General features: G+C 33.0%; 1 protein-coding gene across 2 annotated transcripts in view; it reads right to left on the reverse strand.

Annotated features, from left to right (window-relative positions):
- Positions 1 to 27,635, reverse strand: part of COL11A1 (collagen type XI alpha 1 chain) — a 188,095-nt gene that overhangs the window by 142,019 nt on the left and 18,441 nt on the right. For both annotated transcript variants that reach the window (XM_045801647.2, XM_087866138.1), the window contains exons 2-4: positions 24,533 to 24,700; positions 19,185 to 19,398; positions 15,678 to 15,840 (exon numbers count right to left, since the gene is read on the reverse strand). In XM_045801647.2, the coding sequence (XP_045657603.1) occupies positions 15,678 to 15,840; positions 19,185 to 19,398; positions 24,533 to 24,700 (545 nt within the window). The remainder of the gene's footprint in view (positions 1 to 15,677; positions 15,841 to 19,184; positions 19,399 to 24,532; positions 24,701 to 27,635) is intronic.

The raw sequence follows: 27,635 nt of genomic DNA on the forward strand, positions 1-27,635 counted from the left end.
TTGAATTTCATAAAATGGTTTCAATGACAAATCTTACTAAATATAAAATTATACTAAACTATCAGTAAAGTCCCCAAATATAGCTGTTATCTGCCTGTCATGCTACAATGGTACAGATCTGATCACAGTTTGAATGGCAACAGTATACCACACGGCTGTTGTATAATAAAGTACAGTGATGTCTGGAGAAGGCTGCCAAAACTTCCTACGGCATCACTGAAGCTTGGTCATAAATAATGTGGCACATTTTTGTGTGTTGACCCTCACCACACTTGTCATACCAGCTCAAAGTGAAGCAAAAAAGAATGTAATTACACATCAAACAGCCAAAAACAGATGTTCCTTTCAGACTCGGCTATGGAAAACTCTCAAAAAAAGGATTAACCCAATGTTGGACTCTGATCTACTGGTATACGTGGTCAGTGTTAGACTTAATTATCTCCTAAAAACAGAAAAATCAAGAGGTGAATATCTTATATGTCATCACAACTTTGTAAATGATTATTAACACCAAGTCTAAATAAAATTTGACAACTTCTAAATTTGTTTGAGTAACAAAATTTTGTTTTATAAAACTGCTAATACAAGATATTGTCATTCAAATTCATTGGGCTATTTCTGCATGAGAACCAGAAGATCCCCTTTTAGAAATTACTGCATACGTATTTAGTTTTTCTATATATTAGAGAAATTCAGCATGTCTGTGAATACAGTGCATCTTTAAAGCAGTGTTGTTGCTGAATCCCAATATTACATGGGTGTTTAGTGTGTGCCTTGGGACTTTTTTGCTCTAATTTGCATTGAACTTGTGTTTGTTACAATCAAGTTTTACTTGGACTGTGTTTGAATATCAACCCTATCAAATTTATACCTCAGGTTTGGTATCCATATTTGTTACTTCTCCTAAATTGTACATAATTCCTGAAATTTAGAAAATAAATAATTTTGATGTCTTACTACATTACACAAAACATTAATCACAAAACAGATTCTAGACAATGCTTTCAACAATTAAAAGAAGAGCCACAGTTATATTCCCAAATACACATGTTAACTGAAGATTCACAGAACAAGAACAAAACTAAATCACCATGGTAAATTCAAAGCTTTGTTGTTTTTCTGTTTCGCTGACACTGTGCTATTTTGACAGAGTAAGAAATACAATTCCATTCCAGGATGACATTTCATTTTTTCTTTCAGTTTTTGAAGTCTTCTATAAAATAATACACTATAAGCTGAAGTTCCTCACAAAGCCAAATGTAGCTGCTATGCTAGTTATATATCTGTTGTTTTCACCTAATTTCAGAAATAATCAACAGAAGAAAGTTTATTTTTCACTTATACAGCATTAAGTATTAACAGACACATATAAATGTTTTATACATGTTAACTCACTTAACTCTCCAATGACTCTATGAAAGAAGCACCCCAGGTATTCCATTCTACAGATAAGGAGAAAGACATAGAGAGGTTGCGTATCTTGACCATGATGTCCAATCTGGCTAAATTCCAAATCCAACAGTCAAACCAGGGCTATTTGGCTCCAGAGTCAATACTGCTAAATACTGTGAATGTGGTTAAGAAAGCAAAAACTTGGGGCACCTGGGTGGCTCAAGTCATGATTCCTAGGTCCTGGGATCAAGCCCCATGTTGGGCTCCCTGTTCAGGAAGGAATCTGCTTCTCCCTCTCCCTCTGACCCTTCCCCTGCTCATGCTCTCTTTATAGCTCTCTCTCTCTCTCTCCCTCACAAATAAATAAATACAATATTTTAAAAAAAGCAAAAACTTCAATATCATCATCACCTTTTTCATTTAACTATTTCTACACTTTTTAGTTGCTGAATGATAACTTTGTCTTCATCTTTCAGTCCTCAAATGAAGCAATGGAGATGACTTTATCATCTGGGTTCACTCACACCCACTTTTCTCTTCCTAAAGTTTGTATTGTACGAGAGATCTTCTAAATATATGTAAAGCAAGAGTAAAATTTAAAGAAATAATTAGTGAATATAGCTTTCTGTTTAGAACCTAGATTGAAAGCATATAATGATAATTTTTAAATATAGTGATAGCTTGCTTTTTTTCTTTCTTAATTAAAGAAGATCCATACAGAATTGGAGAAAGGGAAGTACACAACTCTAGTCCCCTTCTATGTGGCAGAAGGGAAATACACATCTACAGCCATCTATAGCTATCCTGCCCCACCCAGTGGGGAAAAAGAACTGAAAAGCACTGGTAAACTTCACAGTCCAGGGATACAGGTTCACTAAAAGACTTAGATCTAATCATAGGACTATAGAATGCTTCCTCTACCCCTGTATTTTACCAACATATTACTAACATCTTGACCAAATTTCTTTTATACAATACATAATGCCCATTTTTCAACTAAAAGTTAGAAGGCATACCAAAAGGCTAAAATCACTGTTAGAGGAGACAGAGAAACATCAGAACCACAATCAGATATGGCAAGATTTTGGAATTGTCCAACTAGCAATTTTTAAAAATGATTACTAATATCCTAAAGAAGTTGGGAAAAAACAAACAATATGCAAGAAAGGATGGCTAACATAAGCAGAAAGATGGAATTTCTAAGTATGAATCACAAAGAAATGCTAGAGATTGAAAATGAAGATCTTTGATAGCTTATTAGTAGATTGCACATGGCTGGGGAAAGAATCTCTGAGCTTGAGGATATGACAATAGAAATGTCCAAAAATGAAAAGCAGAGAGAAAAGAAATTGGGGGGGAGGGTAAGAACAGAATATCCAAGGAGTATGGGACAACTACAAAAGATATTACACACATGTAAGGGGAATATCAGAAGGAAGAGAGTGAGTAACAAAGAAATAATAGAATCAATAACGACTGAAAATTTGCTCAAATTAATGTCAGACACCAAACCAAATATCCAGGAATCCCAGAGAACCACAAGCAGCATAAATGCCAAAGAAAAACTACTTCAACTTCAGAAAATCAGTGATAAAGAAAAATCTTGAAAGAACCCAGAGGAAGACACCAAAACTATAGAGGAGCAAAGATCACAATTACATTTGACTTCCCTTCAGAAGGTGCACAGCAAGAAGAGGACAGAATAAAATATTTCAAGTGTTGAGAAAAAATGCACCAACCTAGAAATCTATATCCTGCAAAATTATCCTTCAAAGAGAAAGAGAAATCAAGACTTTCTCAGAAAAGCAAACAATGAAGGAATTTGTTGGTGAGAGGTCTATCTTTCAAGCAATTTAATAAAGAAGTTCATTTGAGAGATGAAAAATTCTATAGGTCAGAATTTCAAATGCAGATAATGAAAGGAACAGCACTGGAGAATAAATAAGTAGAAGTAAAATAAGAATTTTTATTTTTCTGGGGTGCCTGGGTGGCACAGCGGTTAGGCATCTGCCTTCGGCTCAGGGCGTGATCCTGGCGTTATGGGATCGAGCCCCACATCAGGCTCCTCTGCTATGAGCCTGCTTCTTCCTCTCCCACTCCCCCTGCTTGTGTTCCCTCTCTCGCTGGCTGTCTCTATCTCTGTCGAATAAATAAAAATAAATCTTTAAAAAAAAAAAGAATTTTTATTTTTCTTATTCTTAATTGATCTAACTGATCACGGTTTGTTTAAAATAATAATAGCAAAATATATTCAAATATATATGTATAAATATATGTATGCTTATGAAAAAATGAAACAAATGAAAACAATAATACAAGGTAGAGGAGGGAGGAAATAGGAATATTCTGTTATTATAAGGTACTTGCACTACCTGTGAAATAGTATAGTGTTATTTAAAGGTTAATCAGAAGTTACTGCTGGGGTGCCTGACTGGCTAAGTTGGAAGAGTGTATGACTCTTGATCTTGGGGTTCTTAGTTCAAGCCCCATGTTGCACATAGAGATTACTAAAATAAATAAATAAACTTTTTAAAAAACGTATATTGCAAATACTAGGGCAACAATTAAAAGAAGTATAATTAATATGCAAAGAGTGAAACATAATCATACAAGATGTCCAATTTAACAAAAAAAAATGCAGAATTGTAGAAGACAAAAGATGAACAGAAAATAAGGTCAACAAACAGAAAACAGTGCCAAATATGGTGGATATAAATTCAATTATTTCTATAATCATTTTAAATATCAATGGTCTAAATATACCTATTAAAAGACAGATTATCAGAATGGATCAAAAAACAATGAGTAACTATATGTTGTCTACCAGAAACCTACTTTGACTATAAAGACACATATAGATAAAAAGTAAAGGGATGGAGAAAGATATACCATGCCATCACTAGTCAAAAGAAAACAAGAATATGTCTATTAATTTCAGACAGAGTAGACTTCAGAGCAAGGGAAGTTTTCAGGGATAAAAAGAATCAACTGTCAAAAAGAGATGATAGTCCTTAATGTGTATGTGCCTAATAACAGAACATCAGAACATGTGAGGCAAAACCTGATATAATTGCAAGAAGAAACAGATTAATCCACTATTATAGCTGGGAACTTTAACACCCATCCACCAGAAATGGACAGATCCAGCTGCAGAATATTAATAAAGACACAGTTGAACTGAACAGCACTATCGACCAACTGGATATAGAGTTGACCCTTAAACAACATGGGAGTGAGGGGTGGAGAGCCCCCACACAGTTGAAAATCCATGTATAATTTTGACTCCCTCAAAACATAGCTATTCATAGCTTATTGTTGAACAGAAGCCTTACTGATAACATAAAATGTTGACTAACACATTTTGTATGCTACATGTATTATACACTGTATTCTTAATAATAAAATAAGCTAAAGAAAAAATGTTATTAAGAAAATCATAAGGAAGAGAAAATACATTTACAGTACTGTACATAACAGAAAAAAGTCTGCACATAATTGGACCCATGCAGTTCAACATGTGTTATTCAAGGATCAACTGTAATTGACATCTATGCACTACTTCATCCAAAAACAACAGACTACACATTCTTCACAAGCTCACCCTGGAACATTCATCAAGATAGACCACATTCTGGGCCATAAAAAAATAACAATTTTAAAACAATAGAATCATATAGTATCTGCTCTTAGAACACAGTGGAATTAAACTAAGAATCAATAACAGAAAGCTATCTGAAAGGTTCCAAACTTGCTGAAGGATAAGCAACATAGTTCTAAATAACACATGAGTCAAAGCTGTTATCTCAAAGGAAATTTAAAAGTATCTTTGAACTAAATGAAAATAAAAACAAAACTTATCAAAATGTGTGGGATGCAGCAAAAGCAGTTCTCAGAGAAATGTATAGCACTGAATACATATATTAGAATAAGAGAAAAATCTAAAATCAATCACCTAAGTTTCCACCTAAGGACACTAGAAAAGGAAGAGCAAATTAAATGCAGAGTAAGCAGAAGAAACGAAATAATAAAAATTAGAGCAGATACCAGTAAAATGAAAAGCAGCAGTGTGTGTGTGTGTGTGTGTGTGTGTGTGTGTGTGTCTTAAATAAAATCACTGCATCTCTAGCTAGGCTAAGAAAATAAGAGAGAAGATGCAACCACTAATATTGTAAATGAAAGCAGGGACATCACTATGTATCCCATCGATATAAAAGGATAATCCAGGAATACTATGAACTAGAAGGACTAAACCAATTTCTTGAAAGACACAATCTGCAAAAACTCATACAACAAGAAATAGATCATTTGAATAGGCTTATATCTATTAAATAAATCAAATCAATAATTAATAGCTTTCCAAAACAGAAAGAACTGGGCCCTGAATAGTTCACTGGTGAATTCCACAAAATATTTATGTAAGCAATTATACCAATCTTCAACATTCTCTTTCAGAAGACAGAAACAAAAGGACTACTTCCTACCTCATTCTATGAGGACACTATATCCTAAACCAAAGCCAGAGAGAGAATTTATGAGAAAACTACAGACCAATGTCTCTCATGAACACAGATGCAAAAATTCTCAGCAAAATATTAGCAAATTGACAATGTATAAACCAACAATATATAAAAAGATCTATACACCATGAAAAAATGAAATTTATCCCCACTATGTAAGGCTGGGTCAACATTTGAAAACCAATTAATGCAATCTATCACATCAATAGGCTGAAAACGAAAAACCACATGATCACATGGATAGATGCAGAAAAAGCATTTGCCAAAATTAAGCATTTATTTTTGATACAAAACAAAACAAAAAACCTCTCAGCAAACTGGAAATAGAGGGAAACTTATTTAATTTGATAAATTTAAAAAATCTATGTAAAACCTAAAACTAACATCATACTTACTGGTGAGACTTGAAGTTTTCCCACTAAAATCAGGAACAAGGCAAGGATGTCCCCTCTCACCACTGCTTTTCAATATTGTACTGGAAGTCCTAGCTAATGCAATAAGACAAGAAAAGGAAATAAAAGATACAGATATGGGAGGAAGAAATAAAACTATCTTTGTTCATAGATGACATGATCGTCTATATAGAAAATCCAAAAGAACAAACAAACAAACAAAAAATTCCTGGAACTAATCACTAATTAGAGCAAGGTTGCAGGATGTAAGGTTAATATACAAAAGCCAGTTGCTTTCCTATATACAACCAATGAACAAGTGAATTTGAAATTAAAAACACAATACCATTTGCATTAACCCTTAAAAAATGAAATAGGTTAAACCTAACAAAATATATATAACATCCATATGAGGAAAATGGCAAAACTTTGATGAAAGATATCAAAGAAGAATTAAGTAACTAAGAGATATTCCATATTCATGGATAAGAAAATCAGTATTGTCAAGATGTCAGTTTTCCCAGCTTGATTTAGAGATTCAACATTCTCAGTCAAAATCCCAGGAAACTATTTTGTGTATATTGTAAAACTGATTCTAAAGTTTATAAGAGGCAAAAGACACAGGATAGCCAACTCAATATTGAATGAGTAGAACAAAATTGTGTGGACTAACATTACTTCACTTCAAGATTTATTATAAATTGACAGTAATCAAGACACTGTGGTATTGTTGGAAAAAAAATACAAATAGGTCAATGGAACAGAAACAGATCCACATAAGTAGAGTTAACTGATCTTTGACAAAGAATCAAGGCAATACAATGGAGCAAAGTTAGTCTAGTCAACAAATGGTGCTGGAAAACCTGGACACCCCACAGGGGAAAAAAAAGTGAATCTAAATGCAAACACTTCACAAAAATTAACTCAAAATGGATCACTGATCTAAATGTAAAATGCAAAACCTAAAACCCCTGGAAGATAACATACAAGAAAAACCTACACGACCTTGGGTATAGTGTGGGCTTTTTAGATACACCATCAAAAGCATAATTCATGAAAGAAATAATTGATAAGCTGGACTTTATTAAAATTAAAAACTTCACCTACGTAAAGACAATATCAAGAGAATGAGAAGACAAGTCAGACTGACAGAAAGTATTTGCAAAAGACGCATCTGATAAAGTACTATTATCCAAAATATAGAAAAAACAGTTAAAACTTAACAATAAGAAAATTAACAACCTGATCAAAAAATGGGCAGAAGACCTTAACAGATAGCTTACCAAAAGAAGACCCACAGTTGGCAAGAAAGCATATGAAAAGATGTTCAACATGTAATCAGGGAAAGGCAGACTAAAAAAATGAGATGCTGCTACATGCCTATTAGAATGGCCAATATCTAAAATGGTCAAAATGCCAAAAATGTTGAACAGGAAGTTTCACTCACTGCTTGTGGGAATGCACAATGGTTAGCTCTTTTGGAAGACAGTCTGGCAGTTTCTTACAAAACTAAACATATTCTTACCATATCAGCAATCACACATTTTGGTATTTACCCAAAGCAGTTGAAAACTATGTCCACACAAAAACCTGCACACAGATGTTTATAGAGGCTTTATTCAGAATTATCAAAAACTTAAAAGCAACCAAAAATACCTTCAGTAGATGAATGGATAAATAAAATGTGTTACATTCAGACAATGGAATATTATTGAGTACTAAAAAGAAATGAGCTGTCAAGCCATGAAGGACATGGAAGAAACATAAATGTATATTACTAAGTGAAAGAAGTCAACCTGAAAAGACTAACCTGTGTGATTCCAACGATATGACATTTTGGAAAAGGCAAAGCTATGGAAACATTCAAAAGATAAGTAGTCATCAGGATTTAGAAGAGAAGGAAGGATGAATAGGGGGTGCACAAAGGATTTTTAGGGCATGAAATTATTTCACAAGATACTGCACTGCTGAATACATGTCATGATACACCAGTCAAGGTCCACAGAATGTACAACCCAAGAGTGAACCCTAATGCAAACTATGGACTTTGGATGATAATGATATGCCAATATAAGTTCACTCATTGCAAAAAATGTACTGGATTGGTGGATGTTCATAGTAGAAGAGGCTGTTTGTGTGTGTGTGTGCATTTGTGTGTGCGCGCGCACACACATGCACATGCACAGGGGTACATGGAAACTGTATACTTTCCACTCAATTTTGCTCTGAATCTGTAAGAGCTCTAAAAAAACAATGTGTATTAACGAATAATTTTAAAAAGACAATAAACAACTCAGATAACCCAAATGTTAAAACTCTTAGAGACTTTAAAACATCTATTATAACTATAAAACACTCGATCCAACAATTTCATGACACATTTTCTTTTTAAGGGCATATGCTACATTCACCAAGATAGACTATATGCTGGGCCATAAAATAATTGTCAATAAATCTACATGGAATGAGATCATATCAAGTTCACTTTCAGAGGAAAACAGACATCTACAATGAAAACTAGGAAACCTTGTGAGAGGAATTAAAGAAAAGCAAAAAAAAAAAAAAAAAAGGAAAATTATACCATATTCAGGAAATGGAAAACTCAGTGTTTGTTAAAATATGGATTCTCTTCATTTTGATCTAGAGCTTAAATGAAATTCCAATTAAAACCAAATTTTATTTAAATGAAAACTCAGTTTTATTTTAGAAATTGATATGCTTATTCCAAAATTTATATAGGATGCCAATAACCTAAAGGAGCCTATGCAATGTATACAAAGAATAAAAAGTAAGAGCAATTACCCCACCTACTATCAAAACTTTCTATTAAGCTACAGTAATCAAGATAGTTTGGTATTAATGAAAAGATAGACAAATCAACGGAATAGGATAATAGTTCAGTAATAGATCTGCTCATATGTAGTCAATTGATTTCTGAACAAAGAATGAGAGCAATCCAATGCATGAAAGGGAAGTCTTTTTTATAAAGGATGAACTGGATACCCTTGTCTAAAAACAATCAACATGGACTTTAACTTGTACCATACACAAATATTAACTCAAAATGTGGTATGACCTATGTGTAAAACCTAAAATTACAACGTATCTGATAACAGGAGAAAATTTTTGTAAATTTGGTGTAGGGAAATACAAAAACTGTAAAACATAACAACAAAATTGACAAACTTTATCAAAATGAAAAGCATTCACTCTTTAAAAGGCGCTGTTAATGAAATAAAAATGTAAGCCACATGCTGGAAAATTATTTGCAAAACGCTATCAAACAAAGTACGAAGGATTTATTAAAAAAAAATTCTTAAAACTCCATAATCGAAATACAGCAGTTAATTTTTTTAAAATGGGCAAGACACCTCACAGAAGATGCAGAAATGTCCAATGAGCACCTGAAAAAATGCTTGACATCATCAGTTATGAGGGAAATGTAAACTAATACCACAATGAAATACTACTATACAACCACTGAGAATGGCTAAAATTTAGAAGACTAACCATATCAAGGCTCGGCAAGGACACAGAGCAACTGAAACTTTCATTCAATGCCGGAAGGAGTGTAAAATGATTTAATGCCACTTTGGAGCACAGTTCAACAGTTTCTTTGTTTTTTAAAGTTAAATATGCACTACCAAATAATCAAAGCATTCCATTTCTCGGTATTCAACAAAGACAAACAAAAATAAAGCCCAATCAAAATTGACACATGAATGTTCATAGTAGCTTAGCTTTATATGCAGGAGCCAAAATCAGGAAATGATCCAAATGTCCACTAATAGGATGAATGGATGAACAAATTGTGGTTTATTCATACTCTGGAATACTGCTCAGCAATTTTTTTAAAAAAGCAAAATAATGATATATATGAGACACGGATAAGTCTTAAAAACATTATGCTGAGTGATAAAAGCCAAACCAAAGAAAGTATACTCAGTATCATTCTGCTTATTAAATTTTTAGAAAAAATAAGTTAGCTACAGTGATTAAAAAGCAAACTAGTGATTGCCTGGGGTTAGGGGAGAAGAAGACATGGATTATAAAAGTCCACGAGGAAATTTTTGGGTGTGAGGATCATGTTTATTTTCTTGATGATGATAATGGTTTCAGAGAAGTAAACATATTTCACAACTGATCAAATTGTACACTTTTAATATTTGCAGTTTATTGTACTTCAATTATATCTCAATAAATAGATTTTAAAAATCTCAAGTGTTATTAGCTAATGCATCTAGACTAGGAAAAGTGGATAGATGGGAAAGCTACCTCCATCCTGTTATGTTGTTCTATAGGAAAACCATGTCTACTAACATCATTTTTTTTTTAAGATTTTATTTATTTATTTTGACAGAGAGAGAGACAGCCAGGGAGAGAGGGAACACAGGCGGGGGGAGTGGAAGAGGAAGGAGCAGGCTCCCAGCGAAGGAGCCTGATGCGGGGCTCGATCCCAGAATGCCGGGATCACGCCCTGGGCTGAAGGCAGACGCTTAACGACTGAGCCACCCAGGTGCCCCTACTAACATCATTTTTTAAAAAGCATATATGCTTGGAAAAAACACATATTAAAAAGATACACAGGTATCACAAAGCGGTAATCAAATTATTACTGGAATATTTGAGATAGCTATTATTACCTTAAGGTAAGTTTTCTGGTCTTGTAAAACTACTAAAATTGTGTCGCTTTTATAAACTATTATTCATTGATTTCTCCCAAGAAAACTGAAGGCCAAAATCATTCTGAGAAGTTTGAAAAAATGAAAAAATTTCATCAACAAGCTTTTCCACTTAAATTGCCATTATATTCTTCTCATTCCTTCAAAAGAAAGAAAGGATGTGAGGGCGATCTGGCTGAGACATCTGTCACCCCATTGATCGCCAGGGTTGATTCGGCTTATCTGGCTGGCTAGGCGGGTGTCCCCTTCCTCCCCCACCGCTCCATGTGCGTCCGTCCCGAAGCTGCGCGCTCGGTGCGCGCTGGGTCAAAGAGGACGACCTTCCCCGATAGAGGAGGACCGTTCTTCGGTCAAGGGTATACGAGCAGCTGCGCTCCCCTGCTAGAACCTCCAAACAAGCTCTCAAAAGAAAGAAAGAATCTGCCCAAAGAGAGAAAATTGTTGGGAATATAAAAGACTTGTAATTACCTGCTTTGATCATTAAAAAAGAAAAAAAGATAGAAATAGCAATGTTTTGAAAACTTGAATTATAATGGCTACAACTTGATATTTAGTAAAGAAGTTTCCTGTTTAAAAGACTACAAAAGTAATTTTACTGGTAACGAATACAGGCAATGTAGTTATTTTTCTAATTTAGCTTTTCCTACCATCTTTGAAGTGTATTATCAAGCTAGGAAAAAACCCCAAGATTGTGGATTAGTGCTGGTTAGATATTTTGTGCCTACTTGAAAGTATTCATCTACCCAGACCATGTTTCCCCCTGCTAAATTCTGTACCCCCGTGCTACCTGTTTATAGAGGGAAAATTTATCTAATCCCCAAAACATAACCTTGTAAACAAGCAGTAGCCCAGGAACCAAGTACTTCATTTACAAGACAAAAAGACCACATAAAACATTTGACTGATACATGGGTCACTGTTGCTCTCCCATATCAAATATGTATAAGAATATCTGACATGTTGTAGTTGTAAGATGATAAAAAAGAACATAAGTAATAATAAGAAAATTACATAGTAATACATAATTAAACACAAAATATATAACCATATATACATATATAATTAATACTAGTATTTTAAGCACTTTACCTACATGAGTTCATTTTTTTAATATATATACTTACTAGGGAGATTACATTACGATTCCCATTTGAAGAATGAGAAATTAAAACTTACATGAAGTAAAATATAGATAAATAAATAATAAAACCCACATAAAGTAATTACATAGAGAAATGTAGTTAAGCTATTTTGGGATTCAAAAATCAGATTTTTTTGATTCTATAATCAATATTTATATTCACTCCACTATGCTGAAATTATATAATGTGAATTATAGCTCTATATATTCATTTGGCATTTTCATATAAACTAACTTAACATACTTAAAAAAAACATTTTCAGTTTTGCTTTTATCTGTTTGATGTTGAATTCTTAGAAGTCTTCAGACTGTAATTCAAATACGGCCACGTTTAGCATTTTTTGCCATAATAGTACCATTCCATAAATGCAGGGTAATACAGAGACGATAGAGATGAAATTATACACTAAACAAATTTGCTTCTAAATCGGAATGACACTATTTCCAAAGAAGTGATATTTTCAGTTTCCATAAAAATGAATCACTGATCTTTTTATATCATCTTCACCATTACAACTGTTTATCAAACACTAAAATAATGCATAGATGGTACCATTCCTCATTTTTAGTTTAATTTCTACATATTCATCATTTTTAGTTTAATTTCTACATATTCACTTGCAGAGATTCAAAAGTCTAGATAGATATCATAATGTAAAACAAAATAAAAAGAAAAATATTCAAGTAAATTTTTAGAGAAAGATATATTAACATCATGTATAGATAAGATGAACTAGTTTCACAAAAGGAGCCAGAAAGTTTTATTGTGATTTTAAAATCTGTGTTTGAATTATTTCTTTTCTTCATAGTCTTTTTTCAAGTCGGAAAGAGTAAATTGTTTTTGAAATTTATATACCCATACAATAATATAATTTAGGAAATACCACTTGAGTTTATGTATAATGACTATGTAGATGGAGGATAAAGATAAACCTTATAGTGAAATGTCTGCATTTATTTACTTTTTCAAAACTAATTACACTTCATATTGAATAAGTGTCCTTTTTAAAGCTCCATAAAGTTTCAGGAAACTCCAAGATGCAAAGCAGCATAATACACTTATTTTTGTTACTCACTGTCACACTCACTAAAGAATTTATTAATGAGTCTTTGAAAAATTATTTTTCTTAATAGTTTAGCAGTTTTTCCAAATAAACAGCTGGAGTTACTCTAGGATTTAGAATATGGCTTATGGATTAGAAAATTAAGAATTAATCATGAATACATATATTAATCTTTTCTTCTAGTACATCTTCCTTGGTAATTTACTAGAAGCCCTCTTGGCCAAAGGGGTTGTGGTTAGCAGTAGTGAAAGTATATGGAAATATTTTAGGGAAATCATTTTTATATATTCTAGGAGTTGATACTGTAATCAGCCTATGAAACACATTGACTATTATTACATATTTTAAAATATGTAACATCAGATTCGATTATTTGCTTTGATAAAAGAACATATTGTGATAGTCTAAAACTGTAATTCAAAAACTCTAAACTGCATCCCAGTGAGCATATATGGGAAAGAAAGTGGAGTACAGTCTGTGCATGGGGAATGGGGAGAGGGTGGCAAGGGAAGGCCTGTTTGAAAAAGACATCCAATCAGCATGTACATATAACAAATATCTTTCAGGGCAGTTAATTTTAAGAATATTAATAATTAATTTGTATTTTTAAAACATTAATTAATGTTAATTTTTCTCTTCTGTTATTTTCCTTTTTTTAAAAGAATTATTTTATTTATTTATTTGAGAGAGAGGGTGAGCATGGTGGGCGTGGGGGGGGGGCAGCAGGAGAAGATCTCAAGCAGACTCCACACTGAGCCTGAAACTGGACATAGGGCTCGATCCCATGACCTTGAGATGATGACCATAGCCAATATCAGGAGTCAGATGCTCAACCAACTGAGGCACCCAGGTGCCCCTTCTGATTTCCTCTTTATATATTCCTATCATTTATGATGAACAAAGTTGTGGGGTTTTTTTAAGATTTTATTTATTTATTTCTCAGAGAGAGAGAGAGCACAAGCAGGGAGAGTGGCAGGCAGAGGGAGAAGGAGGCTCCCCACTGAGCGAAGAGCCAGATGTGGGATTTGATTCCAGGACTCTGGGATCATGACCTGAGCCTAAGGCAGATGCTTAACTGACTGAGCCACCCAGGCATCCATATGATGAACAAAGTTTACTCTTAATTTCTGTTGCTTAGGTTCCACAGGCTCTGTAACCATGTATAGCAATAGACTAAACTAATATATGATATGAAATGAAACCATCCACTGATACAGTGCATCCGTATTACTCATATATGTTCCCAGAAAATAAGGTTGTGTGTATTACAAAAATAAATTTAGTCTGTGAAACTGATGTTCGTAATTTAATTTTAAAAAAAGAACTTTGCTAGACTAGAAATTAAGTTAATTTGTTTACAATATTCATCTAATAAATAAATATTTATTATCATTTATGTGCAATCAATACATGATATTGGAATATCTGAGAATATATCATTATATATTGCCTGAATGAGTTTATCATTTAATTTAGTATGATATAATGTGTTAAAAACATTTCATTTGGAGTCAAAGGCTTAAGTATACACAAGTTGAGAAAAATCGAAAACAGAATCTCAATTAAATAATCTGAAAGTGCCACAAATGTTAATTATATTTAAAATTATGCCATAGGTTATGTATTTAAGTACAGGAATGTAATATCCTCCTGCACCGAATGTACACTGTTCTTTCTATGAAAAATACTGTCTGTGTGTGTGTGTGTGTGTATATTCACCAATCAACCAAATACAGAGAATCTTCCATGTAAACCTTGTCTATTAATTTGTAATATATTACAGAGCTTTACTTTATTATACTTTGAAAAATAAATTGTATAAAACCAGATCACAGTACTGAATAATGTCTCAGGAGTGCATCCCTTTATGGGGTCAGGACTCAGGTCTGTTTGTTCTGTTAATAATTGACTAAATGAAAATTAAAGGACAAATTACCAGATCCAATGATTGAAGGATTAAAAGAAAGAATGTGATTATCATAATTGGTGAATTATAATTGGAAGAAAACTTTTTACTATGAGCTTCACATTTTTAAAAAAGTGATTTTAAAGACATAAATTCAGCTTTTGCAATATGATCTCTATTTTATACCTTGGAAAAGTTAACAACAGGCAAAGGCAGAATATCTGATTTGTGCATTTCCCTAAATTAATCTCCCAGAGAAGGAAGTGAAGAAAATGTTCTTTTCTCCAAAGAAAATAATGCTAAGTACTAAGAGTAAAGCCATTTGCCCTTCCCAGGAGAATAGCATGCCTGTGTTCAAATCAACCAATCTCTGTAATGTTTCCCAGTCGTTAGAACCATCATTGTCTACTCATTCTCTTACTGAACAATAGAAAACATCACCGCTACACCCGCAGAGGAAGAAAGTAGGTCACCCTTTCATTTTCAACGTTGCTTTATAACATATATTGATTGTTACTGTTATCAACTCAGTTCATCCGATTTAACAATATTCAGCTTCAAATAAAATTTGATTTATTTTTACCTCAAAAACTTCTTCATCCAGAATCCTTGTTCCAAAAACCGTGATTCCATTGGTGTCAACGATTGCTCTCTCACTTCTATCAAGTGGTTTTGTGGTTTTCTTCTTACAATCAACAATCATCGTCACAGTTTTCTTCTCCACGCTGATGGCTACCCGATGCCACCTAAAAAAAGACAAGTAATTCTTTTGTAAGCTTCAAAGACATTGTTGCCACAAAATTATTCGTGTTTAAATACAATGTACTTTAAACTGTGAAAGTGAGCTGAAATTGTACAAAATGTAAGCTCATTTTTTTAATCAATCAGTTAACAGGTGACTACTTACGGTTTACCCAGAAGAGTGTTAGGTACTAGAAAGGACACAAACAGTATAAAATGCACACCAGGGGTTGCTGTCTATGCTGATAAGAAGTGCCCATCCTTTGCTTCACTTTGTGTGGTTGCAACAAAAGCTTAATCTCACCAATGCCTGATGAGTGTATTTGATAGAGATCAAGGGTGGGATACCGGGTAAGTAATAGTTTCTATGTACGTAAATGCTTTCTTCCAAATGGAATTCCACTTAATTTTTTTTTTTTTTTCTCTAGAGATCCCCTGAGATGAACTGTAAAAGGGTATGTCTACTAATTGAATGACTGCTCCATCTGGAACAACTGAACGTCCTAATTGTACAACACAATGTGCTTCTCTGTCTTTATTCACATTTATTTCAAGTGCTTTCGTTTTCTTTTTCCACTTTAATTTCAAGACAGTTATAGATCACTACTGTGGGCAGGATCCAAAACTGAGACACAATATCTCTCCTTCTTTCCAGGGTTGGCAGGAAGTGGGAACGCTGAAAGAAAGCATAGTCAACGCATGTGTGGAGTGAGAGTCTCAATTCACGCTGAAGCTACTGCTCCAGCTAATTCAGGGCGGCGATGACAGGCTTAGGGGTAGACGTGGCCAGCCCTGTGGAAACATATATATCCTAATCTTACTATAAAATGGTGGGTTTTATTAACAGTATTTGGTGCTAACATAAACCACTGAGTAAGGCTCACTTGGATTCTGCAAGCCACTCTGGTTTATATTTTATTTTTTTTTTCCAAATGAAAAATGCTAGATTAATATTGCAGAAGTGTCTAGGACTACATCCATAAAATAAAATACCCAAAAAATTGCAGGAGCCTTCCTAAATGTCTGTTTCATGTGACTTGGCATGGCTACTGATGAGGACCAAGTATATTTCCATATACACTTAATCTTTGGTCTTTCCATAGCACATTCAACTAGCATAGGCGTCTGCTTAGTTTGAATTTCGCAAAGATTTATTTTGGAGCCACTTAATACTGTGAGAGTAAAATTTACACGTATTTCTGCCAAGAAGCCTGTGTCTTAACTTAAACCATCTCCACTGTTGTACGTATGTGCTTTTCATTAACAGAAAATAAAAATGATTTCCATTGCTAAAAGCTGATCAGGACTTTAAATTTGATCTTGTTGATTATTTTCAGCTCTGATAAAAATGATACGTCATAATCATGGTATTACACATAATAGTCAAAATACTAAACTACCCCTTAGTTTTGGAGTCATTCTTAATTATTCTCTTTCTCATATACTATGCATTCCCATCATGAGAAAATCCTTATATTCAACAGATACACAGAATCCAGTGTCTCTCGACTTTATGCAATCTGCAAGCTCTCTCATCTAGACTCTTAACTGGTCTCTGCCTCCATTCTCATGCAACCAGAGTGACCGTTTTAAAATACAAGTCAGATCAAGTCTCAGCCTTGCTAAAAACCATCTAATACTCCTGGTAAAAGCTGAAGTCCTTACTCTACCTCACAGGGTGTGCCCTGGCCCTCTGACCTCATGCCCAACTTTTTGTTTTCTCACTCCCTGCACGACAGCCACATTGCTGTCTCTTTACCGTTCTTTGCAGTGTTCTTCACTCTGCCAGAAACATTCTTTCTCCACATCCCCACATGGCCCACTCCTTCACTTCTAATAAGTCTTTGCTCAATGCACTCATACCAAAGAGATGTTCTATCGAAAACAGTACACCCTTAAATTCCTTACCCTGATTTATTTTCATAACATCACTTTTCATATTAACTATTAAGAAGAGTATGTAAATTGCTCATAAAAGCCTAGTTTTTCCTGCCACTGAGATGAAGTTTTTTCCCTGGTCCTGATAAGGATACACTGAGGGTGGATTTTTTTTTTTCCCCATCTGCACTGTTATTTCCTTCCTACATCTATAACTAAATATCATATTTCAGATAAGGCTAGTTTTAGAAGCCTAGATTCAGCAATAAAATACCAAGTAAATTTTTTAAAGATTTTATTTATTTATTTGAGAGAGAGAGCTCTGAGATAGCAAGAGAGCATGAGCAGGGGGAGGGTCAGGAAGAGGGAGAAGCAGGCTCTCTGCTGAGCAAAGAGCCCCATGCGGGACTTGATTCCAGGACCCTGAGATCAAGACCTGAGCCAAAGGCAGGCACTTAACCGACTGAGCCACCCACGCATCCCACCAAGTAAATTTAATAAACATTTATTTGTATTTAGCTGCTCCCTAAGTGAAAGGCAATATTCACAATGCAGAATTCAGAATTCAGCATGATTTTTAGAAGAGTACGATGGTTACTATGGAGTCTAATTATCTAAGTTCAAACCCTACCTCTGCCACTTTGCAAATATAAGACCTAAGGCAAGTTACTTAAACTTTCTGTACCTCAGTCCCCTTATCTGTAAAATGGGTTTATTAACATTATTTTCTTCAAAGAGTCATGAAAAATTAAATGAGTCGACTATGTATGAAGTGCTTCAAATGGTATATAGCACACATCAAGTATTATAAAAAGCTTCTTATGATTGTCAATATTAACATGCTTGATAATAAGTAAATCCAATGAGGTCATTCCTCTCTCAAAAAGTCTACAGTGACTTTCCATTTCACTCCAGATGGAACCCAGAATGCTTATATTCATCTACAAAGTGTTCTACCCTTTGGTCTCCCAGGGCTTCTCCATCCTCCTCATCCCACTCTGCTCCTGCCGTGCTGGTATCCTGGACATTGCTTAGACCAGATCAGCCACACCTGGAATCAGAGGCTGTGTATTTGCTTCCCCTCCTCCTGAAATAGTATACTTTCAGTTATCAGCAGGGCATACACCCCAGATTCTTCACCAGTCACCTTCTTAGTGAGATTTTCCCTGATCTCACTCTTTAAAATGGTACCCTCCACCACCATTCCCTATCCTCTTCACTGCTCTATTTCTTTCTGTCTCACTTATCATCACCTGATATGCTCTTTATTCGTATTTTTTTTAAATTGGCCATCATCGGTCTACCCAGACAGCAAAAGAAACTGTGTAAAATTAGGTATTTTAAGTTTTGTTCATTTCTGTATCTCCAGTCTCTAGAAAAACTGCATCACACTTTATGAGTATTTTTTTAATAATTAAATGAAATAATTGCTTTCAATATAGCTACAACACTGGATTATTATATTACTTACTTCCCATCAGCGATGTTAACAGTTCTGAAGAGGGGATAGTCTTCTGGGGCAGGTTTTCCAGTGTGGTCTTCAAACAAGAAAACAGGTGATCTCCCAACCTCGACACCAATTTGCTGAATACCGTGCTCATTATATATAGATAAAAGGAAAGACTGAGTTCCTTTTTTGGGTTTTATTGTAAATAATATTGAAAAATCTTCTGGAAAAGTTCCTCCTGAGAAGAGAAAGCCAAAGGGTCAGAAATCCAAATTCCCAAATTATTCCTGGATCACCCTTTTTTTTTTTTTTTAACATGCTAGGTAGCCTTAATAAGTCATGTAAATTCAAACAGTAATAACAATTCAGATTAAAAAACAAATGGGAAGGGGATGATAATAAGCTTTCTCTGCAATAATTGTCCAAGCTATATTCAAATCTTAAGCCACTCATTTAAGGCACAATGATAATGTAAAATTGAATTCAAAGTTAGGAAACAGGATTCACCATGGTGCCAGTACAATATTAAATACATAGTAAGAACTTTTAAAATATGAAAGTACCACTTTTGGTGTAAGATTTGTATTTTCAGCCTTGTCTGATCTATGGCCATACATTCTCTCTTTAAAGAAGGCACTGTAAGGACACAATATATGAAGGTATTTTTTAAGTCATCCTTCAAAAGCTAAAGAGTTTCTGATCAGTTTTTCCTATCATGCAAACTGCAGTTTCACTAGTAAAAAGCTTATGTCATTATATATCACAACTATTAGATATTTGGTTAATTTGATTCTAAGTTCAAGAGGACTGTCTTTCTCCCCACCCCCTTACCATCATACTCCAAATATCCAGCATGGGGTCAAATCTATGCAAGTGCTTAGTAATTATTTATTAAATAAATATGTCAGTTAAATGATTATCACAAATATATCTCAGATAGTTAAGCAATGAATACTTGTATATTTTTATAAAATCACTGCATATTAAATTTTGCATTTTATTCTTCAAAAATACTGTTACATATATATCTTACTATTCTGGAACATAAGTAAAGCAGGCATTAATTATTGTTTGAAGGATGAGATTTCAGTTAAAAAGTTGTCCATATGCAAAACTGGTGTATCTGTGCATATGTAATCAATGATATCTGGGCCAGGAACCTTCCATATTCAATCCATTCATTCTAAATTCTATTCTACATGGTTAAAATACTATGAATTTGACTGCCATGGATTCAAATTCAAAAGATTATAGGAGACAAGCAATTCCACTTCTATGAATTTATTGGAATAGGAACAATGCTCACGTGTAAAGATATGTCAATTCACCAGAACACTAAATTTATAATCCTAAAATATTAAGATGGCCTACAATGGTTGGGACTGGCGAAATAAAATACTTAGCACCTATATAGCATAACTAGCCACTTAAAGTAGTAGGAGACATTTTATGAAATTGAAATTATTTAAAATGTAGAAATTAAATAAAAGTAAGTCAAAGAGAGAAAATAGTCAATTCATGTAAACCATTTGGTTCTATAATATCTATATCTGTATCTATATCTGTATCTTTATCCAGATCTGTCTATATCTAGATAACTAGATATCGCCAAACTAAAAACTGTTTATTTAAACCTCTTTATTTTAATTTTTAAAATAACTTACCAAACAACTTTGCTATATCACAAGTAGGTCATAAAACCTTTGCTATCACAGGAAAAAATAATAAAAACATGTATATAGTTTTGTTTCATTTAAGTGTCATAAAGACATCTAATTTTATATTTCTATAAATCAACAGAAGGAAAATAATCATATAAATAAAATAGAAAGGTAATAAAACACATCAGTTAATAAAACAAGTTTTACCTGCTTGTACTATAAATAAAAATCTAGGTAGGTAATTCAGCCTGCTATTGAAGAAGCACTATAGAAAAGAAACTTTAAAAATAAGTAGCTCAGAATGTTGAGAATCACAGGAATTCTTTCCCTAAATGTACCTCAATTATTCAAATATCTACATTGAAAAAAAAGATGCTAAAATATTATGAGTTAGGGGAAAACAATATTTATTTTTTTTCATTTTTGCAAAAACATTATGAATTAATGTCCACATAGAGACACTTAGGGAAAAAGGAATCTTAAGAAAGAATATATTCATATAAGACCAAATAGATTATAGCAAATTCTAATTAATCATTCAATTTGTACAGCACAGCTTTTGAAATTGTCAGCTGCTAACCACACTAATGAGTAAAATCTTTCAATTACAGAAGTATTTCTCAATTTAAAATTAGTCAGTAAGATTTTAATTATTATCTTTAAGCTATCACCTTTAAAAAAGAAAATTTAGTTACCTAAAATTCATGACTTGATGTCAAAATATTCAGTCTAACCTACACACCCCACCTTAGTTTCTTCCCTATAAGACATTAAACAACGTTGTCCATATCTACTAGATGTCTCAGAGAGAATTCACTATGATATTAGTTCAACAAGAAAATGCAACCACTTACTCTATGAAATTTTATCTAAAATAACAGTGATCAGTATACATGATAAAATAAAATGTGAAATTTTTCAACTTAAATAATATATGTTTGAAATGTATAAATACAACCTAAAAATAAAGCATCCTCTCTGTTGAAAGACTGCTATTAAAGAAAAAATGCTATTACTACTTTTGATATGCATGTATACATAAATCATATACATGCAATAACCATAATTCACACGGAATATATCAAATTCAATAGTGATTCTTAAAATGGCCTTTTACTATCAATAGATATTGCATGCATGAATACATTTTATATGAAAAGACACAAAGTTTTATTATTTGATTTTAATTTTTTTAGATTATGGTCAATAAACTCCCATGTGGAATATGTCTTCCTTTAGTTAAAATCTTTTTTTTGATGTAGCTTGGTGGTCAGCAGGATTTTGAAAATGAGGAGGGAAGGCCATTTTTGCATAGTAGGAAAGCTCATTTTAGTCTAAAAGAGGCAGGGATTCTCTCTCAGGCTCATATCATTCATTGGTTCTGTGATTATATTCAAATACTCCACATTTCTAACCCTCAATCTGTAATTTAGGCTTAAATATTCTTCTTTCCAGATGAATATGAAGACAAAGATCAATATACACGAAGTTTCTTGGATAGTATCTGTCCTACAGCAGGTGTTCTAAAGAGGGCAGATAGAATTTGCAAATTACAGCTTCTATTCAGGTCACATGTACAACGTTCTCAGACAGTTAAATTAAAGGTCTCAGATTAGGACTTTAGTGGACATATACCTTCATTAAACAGAATTTTACAGTGGCTATCTGATAATCCTCCACCCCTACCCAGTGTTGAACTTTCCACTACCACTGCTTACTTTCTGCGTTAGAAAAGAAGTCGCTATTATGTTCCCATAATGGAAGAAAGACTATTCCAAGTAATTTTTCAAAGATCTTTTTTACTTATTTGATAAAGAAAATATCCACTCTGTATTTTTTAACTATGAAAATGTCATTGATCATTTTTATTAATTGCATGTTGCATTGTTTGGCAGGAAGCTCTACTCTGTAGGAAGATTAAGTTTAAATTCATTTGTGTGGGGGAAAAATAAGGTCCATATCAGAGGTGTCTCCTCTTATCTGAAATATTCATTATTAGAATTATATGCTTAAGGCACAACACTATGAGAAGGTGAAAAAAAATTGATATAAGGGAATTTTGTTAACTCTTAGGGAAGGAGATCCTAAAGGCATACATTGTGTTCTTTTTCTATGAGTAACACAACAGAAGTGATTGAACTAATCAAACTAAGTACCAATTTGGAAGGCAAAACACTGACCCTGAGATGATGAGCCAAAGTACAAAAAATTAAGGCTAACTTCTTGAGTATTTCTAGAGCTTTTTCATTAGCGTATTTTTCCTTGTTTTTTTTCCTCTTGAAAATTCCCATCCCTTTCCTATTTCAGCATTAGAGAGCAGATAAATAGAAAAGCAACATAATTTTTACATTTGCAACTTTTAAACTTGATTTTTTAGAAAAATATTTTATGGATTTAATGACTTTTAATTTTTATCTTCAAAGTCAGAATTTTATTTTCAAAGAGAGACAAAGCCATTGACATTCTTTATATTTGCATTTGTTACTTTTGTCCATCACAAATTATGGCAAAACAAGAAAAATCTAGGAAAAGTCAATGATTTAATCAAAATAAATGTGTTTTCAAAAATACTTTAAAATGTCCATCCATGAAAAATACACTATCTTCTTTTGTAATTCTTTAGTCCCCAGATTTTTAATTTTTCTGTTGTCAGGAAATAGTTTTAAGTGAAAGTAGAGAATTCAAATCCCTTGAGGTAAAGACAGTAGAGAGGATAATATGAAGAATTTAGAAGATAAATTATTTCTGAGAGATCTGAAAGCACCAACAACAAACATCTGATAATATAGGGAATAATGGCCTAGGCAACAGAGAAGATCTGGATTAAATACTGACCCCTTGTAATTTGGACAAGTCCAAGAACTTCAGTGAAACTCTATTTCCTCTTCTGTTAAATAAGGATGAGGACATTCAATTTAGTGTAGTTACAAGAAAAAATAATTGACATGTATCCAACAGCAGACTTGTAAGGAGTTGCTTGCCTTCACAATGTGATGCTGAGAAATTGTTTCATCACTCAACTCCCTTTCCCTATATTATCATGATTTGCAGATAATTAGTGTGATTAGGTCAATCATGGAAAGAAAGAAAGAAAATATTTACCAAGTATTTTTTGATACCATTACAAAAACTTCCCAGGTAAAGATTTACAAAATCTCTAGTCCCAGATCTCCTTGTAACTGTGAGATGTGACTAACTTTTACTATATTTGAGATAAAACAGGATCCAAAAATAAGACAGAATAATCTATTTTATAATATCTGCTGAAGAAGTGTTTCTTTCAACAGAAACTTTTATTAATTTTAGAAAGACATTCACTAAGTATGTCTAAATCCACATGCCCATTCAATCCACATGGGTAGTCATTAAGGGTAAAGTTGCCATGTTCCCACCAAAAAATAAATTCTACATGATTGTATGCAAAAATAAGTTAGATAAAATATTGTCTTCAAGTTTTGTTGTCTTGGAATAAAACAATAAATTACTAAATTTTCAAATGAGCATTTCTCCTGCAATTGTACTGAATTAAAACTGGCAATCATTAAATCATTAGTTATTTTCATTAAGTCACCTTAGTGACCACAATGTATTTGGTGTCCCATATATGAAAGAATTATATCTGCGCCAATAATTGTCCATTATACAGCATGATAAAAAGAAACAATAATAATTTGCAAATTAGTAATAGTTGTAGTAATAAAGTGAACATACCTGTAAATAACTGTTTTGTTGGAGCACTGAGTTGTGCTTGCTTTGAAACTCTGTAAGCAGTATCCGAACCTTGTGAATTCTTTCTGTTTGTGCAAAAGCCCGTTGTTTTTGATATTCCCTCTGGAGAGTTGTGAAAATCTAGAGCTTTTAGTACATCAACTGGAGCAGCTGAAAATAAGTGAAAAGTAAAAAAAAAAAAAAAGATTGAACAAATAGTCTAATATAAAAATGAGTATTTTTAACAGATAAGATAGTTTGTTGTTCTATTTCTTAAATCCATCACTTGCCACGTTTCTTTAATATTTGGGCGGGAGATTGAGGAGTGGGACAGCAGATAAATTACAAACTATAAAATTCTCAAATACAAATTATCTCAAATCAAGAATTAAACTATGGAAAAGCAAACAGAAGATATTCATGTGGGGGGGATATGTAGATTTAGGATCAAATATACGTTATATATATATTTTATATATATATGTAATGTAATATATATATAATATATAATTGAATATATGTGAATTTACAACCTGTCTGATGCATTTCAATTACAATTTATAAAGTCTTTAATCATTCTAAGTAATTGCATTATTTGGAATTAAAGTGAAAACCAGCATCTGGACATATTCCATTAATTTCTAATAGATTTATTATTCAACTATTCATAATCTAAATAAAGGTGATTTTGAAGGTTCAAATTCACAATGAATGTTATACATAATTATTGTAAAATGTGTAATTAATAAGCCATATTGTATACACAAAGAAGTTATAAGTTGTTAAAAAGAATAGGTAACAAAACATAACGCTCTTGTCTTGAATGCATTCCTATGTTAGTTATTAACAAATTATATATAAGCATACAGCATGTGTGAATAGTGTGTACTGTGTATGTACGTGTATCTGTGTGTCTGCGCATGGGTATATGTATCTATATATAATTTGTTGATTTCTACTCTCTAAATTTGCCAGAGTATCTTCATGGACATGCTTCATGCTTCATGATTCAGATTGAAAGTCCCTGGAGAGTTTCGATAAAAGTGTAATAAAGTATAATCCCTTTGGATAAACTTGATGTTTCAAAGAGCTTCATTGGAATATAATTCATATGCCAAGTAATTCACCCATTTAAAATGTATAATTGATTGATTTTGGTATATTATACTATTCACTTTTTTAATCGTAGTAAAATACATACAACAAAAAATTTGCCATTTTAACCATTTTATGTACAATTTAGCAGCAAAATTACATTCACAATGCTGTGCAACCATCACCACTATGTACTTCCAAGACATTTTTATCACCCAAAACAGAAACTGTAACCACTGAGTGATAACTCCCTATTCACCACCTCTGCCCAGGCTCTGGAAACTGATAATAATACTTTGTCTCTGTGAAGTTGACTATTCTAGAAATTTCATATAAGTGGAATCATATAATATTCCTCAGAACACTGAACATAGAATTACCATATGACCAAGCAATTCTACTCCTAGATATATACCCAAAAGGATTGAAAGCTGGCACTTAAACAGATAGCTGTGTGCCAATGTTCACTGAAACGTTATTCACAATAGCCAAAAGGTGGAAACAACCCAAATTTCTATCAATACATGAACAAAGTAACAAAATGCAGTACACGCATACAATGAAATAGGATTCAGTCACAAACAGCAATGACGTTCTCATACATGCTACCACATGGATGAACCTTCAAAACATTACACTATATGAAATAAAACAGACATAAAAGGACAATGTTTTAGACCATCAAATTCCCTGATCCACAACTTAATATCCACTTAATTCACTAAGCAAGCCAAAACATGAGTCATGTGGTGTAAGCATTGTTATAAAAACAGACTTTAGACTCCATATCACTCAATATACCTATATTCTCTTGATTTTTTCTCCTTATTCAAAAATAAAAATATTCAGAGAAGGCAATGTGCTGGCCCTTGTATTACTGAGCATGTCTGAGGCATAAGTCTTACTGCAAGTATTTAGATTCCATTTCAGAAAGAAAAGAGATCAAATCTGCCTGAAAGTGAACCAATATTATTAATTTGAAAACTTCAGTTGTTAGTTAAAAAACAACAACAACAACAGAATTGCCATCAAATTTCAAAATATACTGTTTCTGGGACGACTTAATGAGAATGGAAAAGGGATTGATTTTAGAATTGGAAAATACGATCACAATTTATCACATTCCATAGAGGATGCTGTTCTGTGAAAAGTATAATTTCAACTAATATTTTTTACAATAACTATCCATTCATTATAGAATGCATGAATGAATGAATGAGTGCTTGTGACCAATGTATATCTGGTCCTTTCCTTAGTTAATTAAGATTTAGGTGTATTGACTTCCATATGTACAAACATATGTGGATGAAGCTTTACGTGTTTCCGTTTAGAGTATAACAAGTATACTTTGCTTTAACAATACTCTGTCTACCTATTTCATCAAGCCTCTTAATAAAAATCAACATACTATCCAGTATAGTACACATGGTTCCAAATTATTAAAAAGAAAATACAACTTTTCTTTATGGAAATCAGACATTTCAAAAGAATCAACTCTATCACATATGATCCTCTCTAGTTCAGCCTTGGAATATTTAAAAGAATCACAGCCTTCAAGAACCTTTTCGCAGGAGTCCTACTTGTGATGGTCAATTTTTTCAGGCCAATAGGAACCCCTGACCATTCTTAACTTTCTTCTTTTCTCTTATCATAAAGTACAAAAAGAAAGTAATAACTATAATGGCTTCCCTGGTCTAGAAAGCCTAGTATGTGCTAGTCACTAAGCTTTGCAGGGCATGTGTTCTGATCCACACTGTACAGAGGAAGGAATTGAGAACCAGAAAGCAAACTGAGGACACTCCTAAGATCTGGGCAAATACCAAATCCAGGCTCTTTCCACTTTGCCACCTTCACTGCTATACCCCGTAAATAAAAACTCTGTAAAAGAAACTTAAAATGTAAATATAATATACTAAAATTATCTTGAGACAGCTAATTGATTCCTGATGTTTATATTTGCTTTAAATTACACTCAATTTATGTTTCAAGGAATAAATGACTCTGAAGGAGG

Source organism: Ursus americanus, chromosome 12 (assembly GCF_024610735.1).
Source record: "Ursus americanus isolate L20-20 chromosome 12, mUrsAme1.1.p, whole genome shotgun sequence".
NCBI classification, from domain to species: Eukaryota; Metazoa; Chordata; class Mammalia; order Carnivora; family Ursidae; genus Ursus; species Ursus americanus.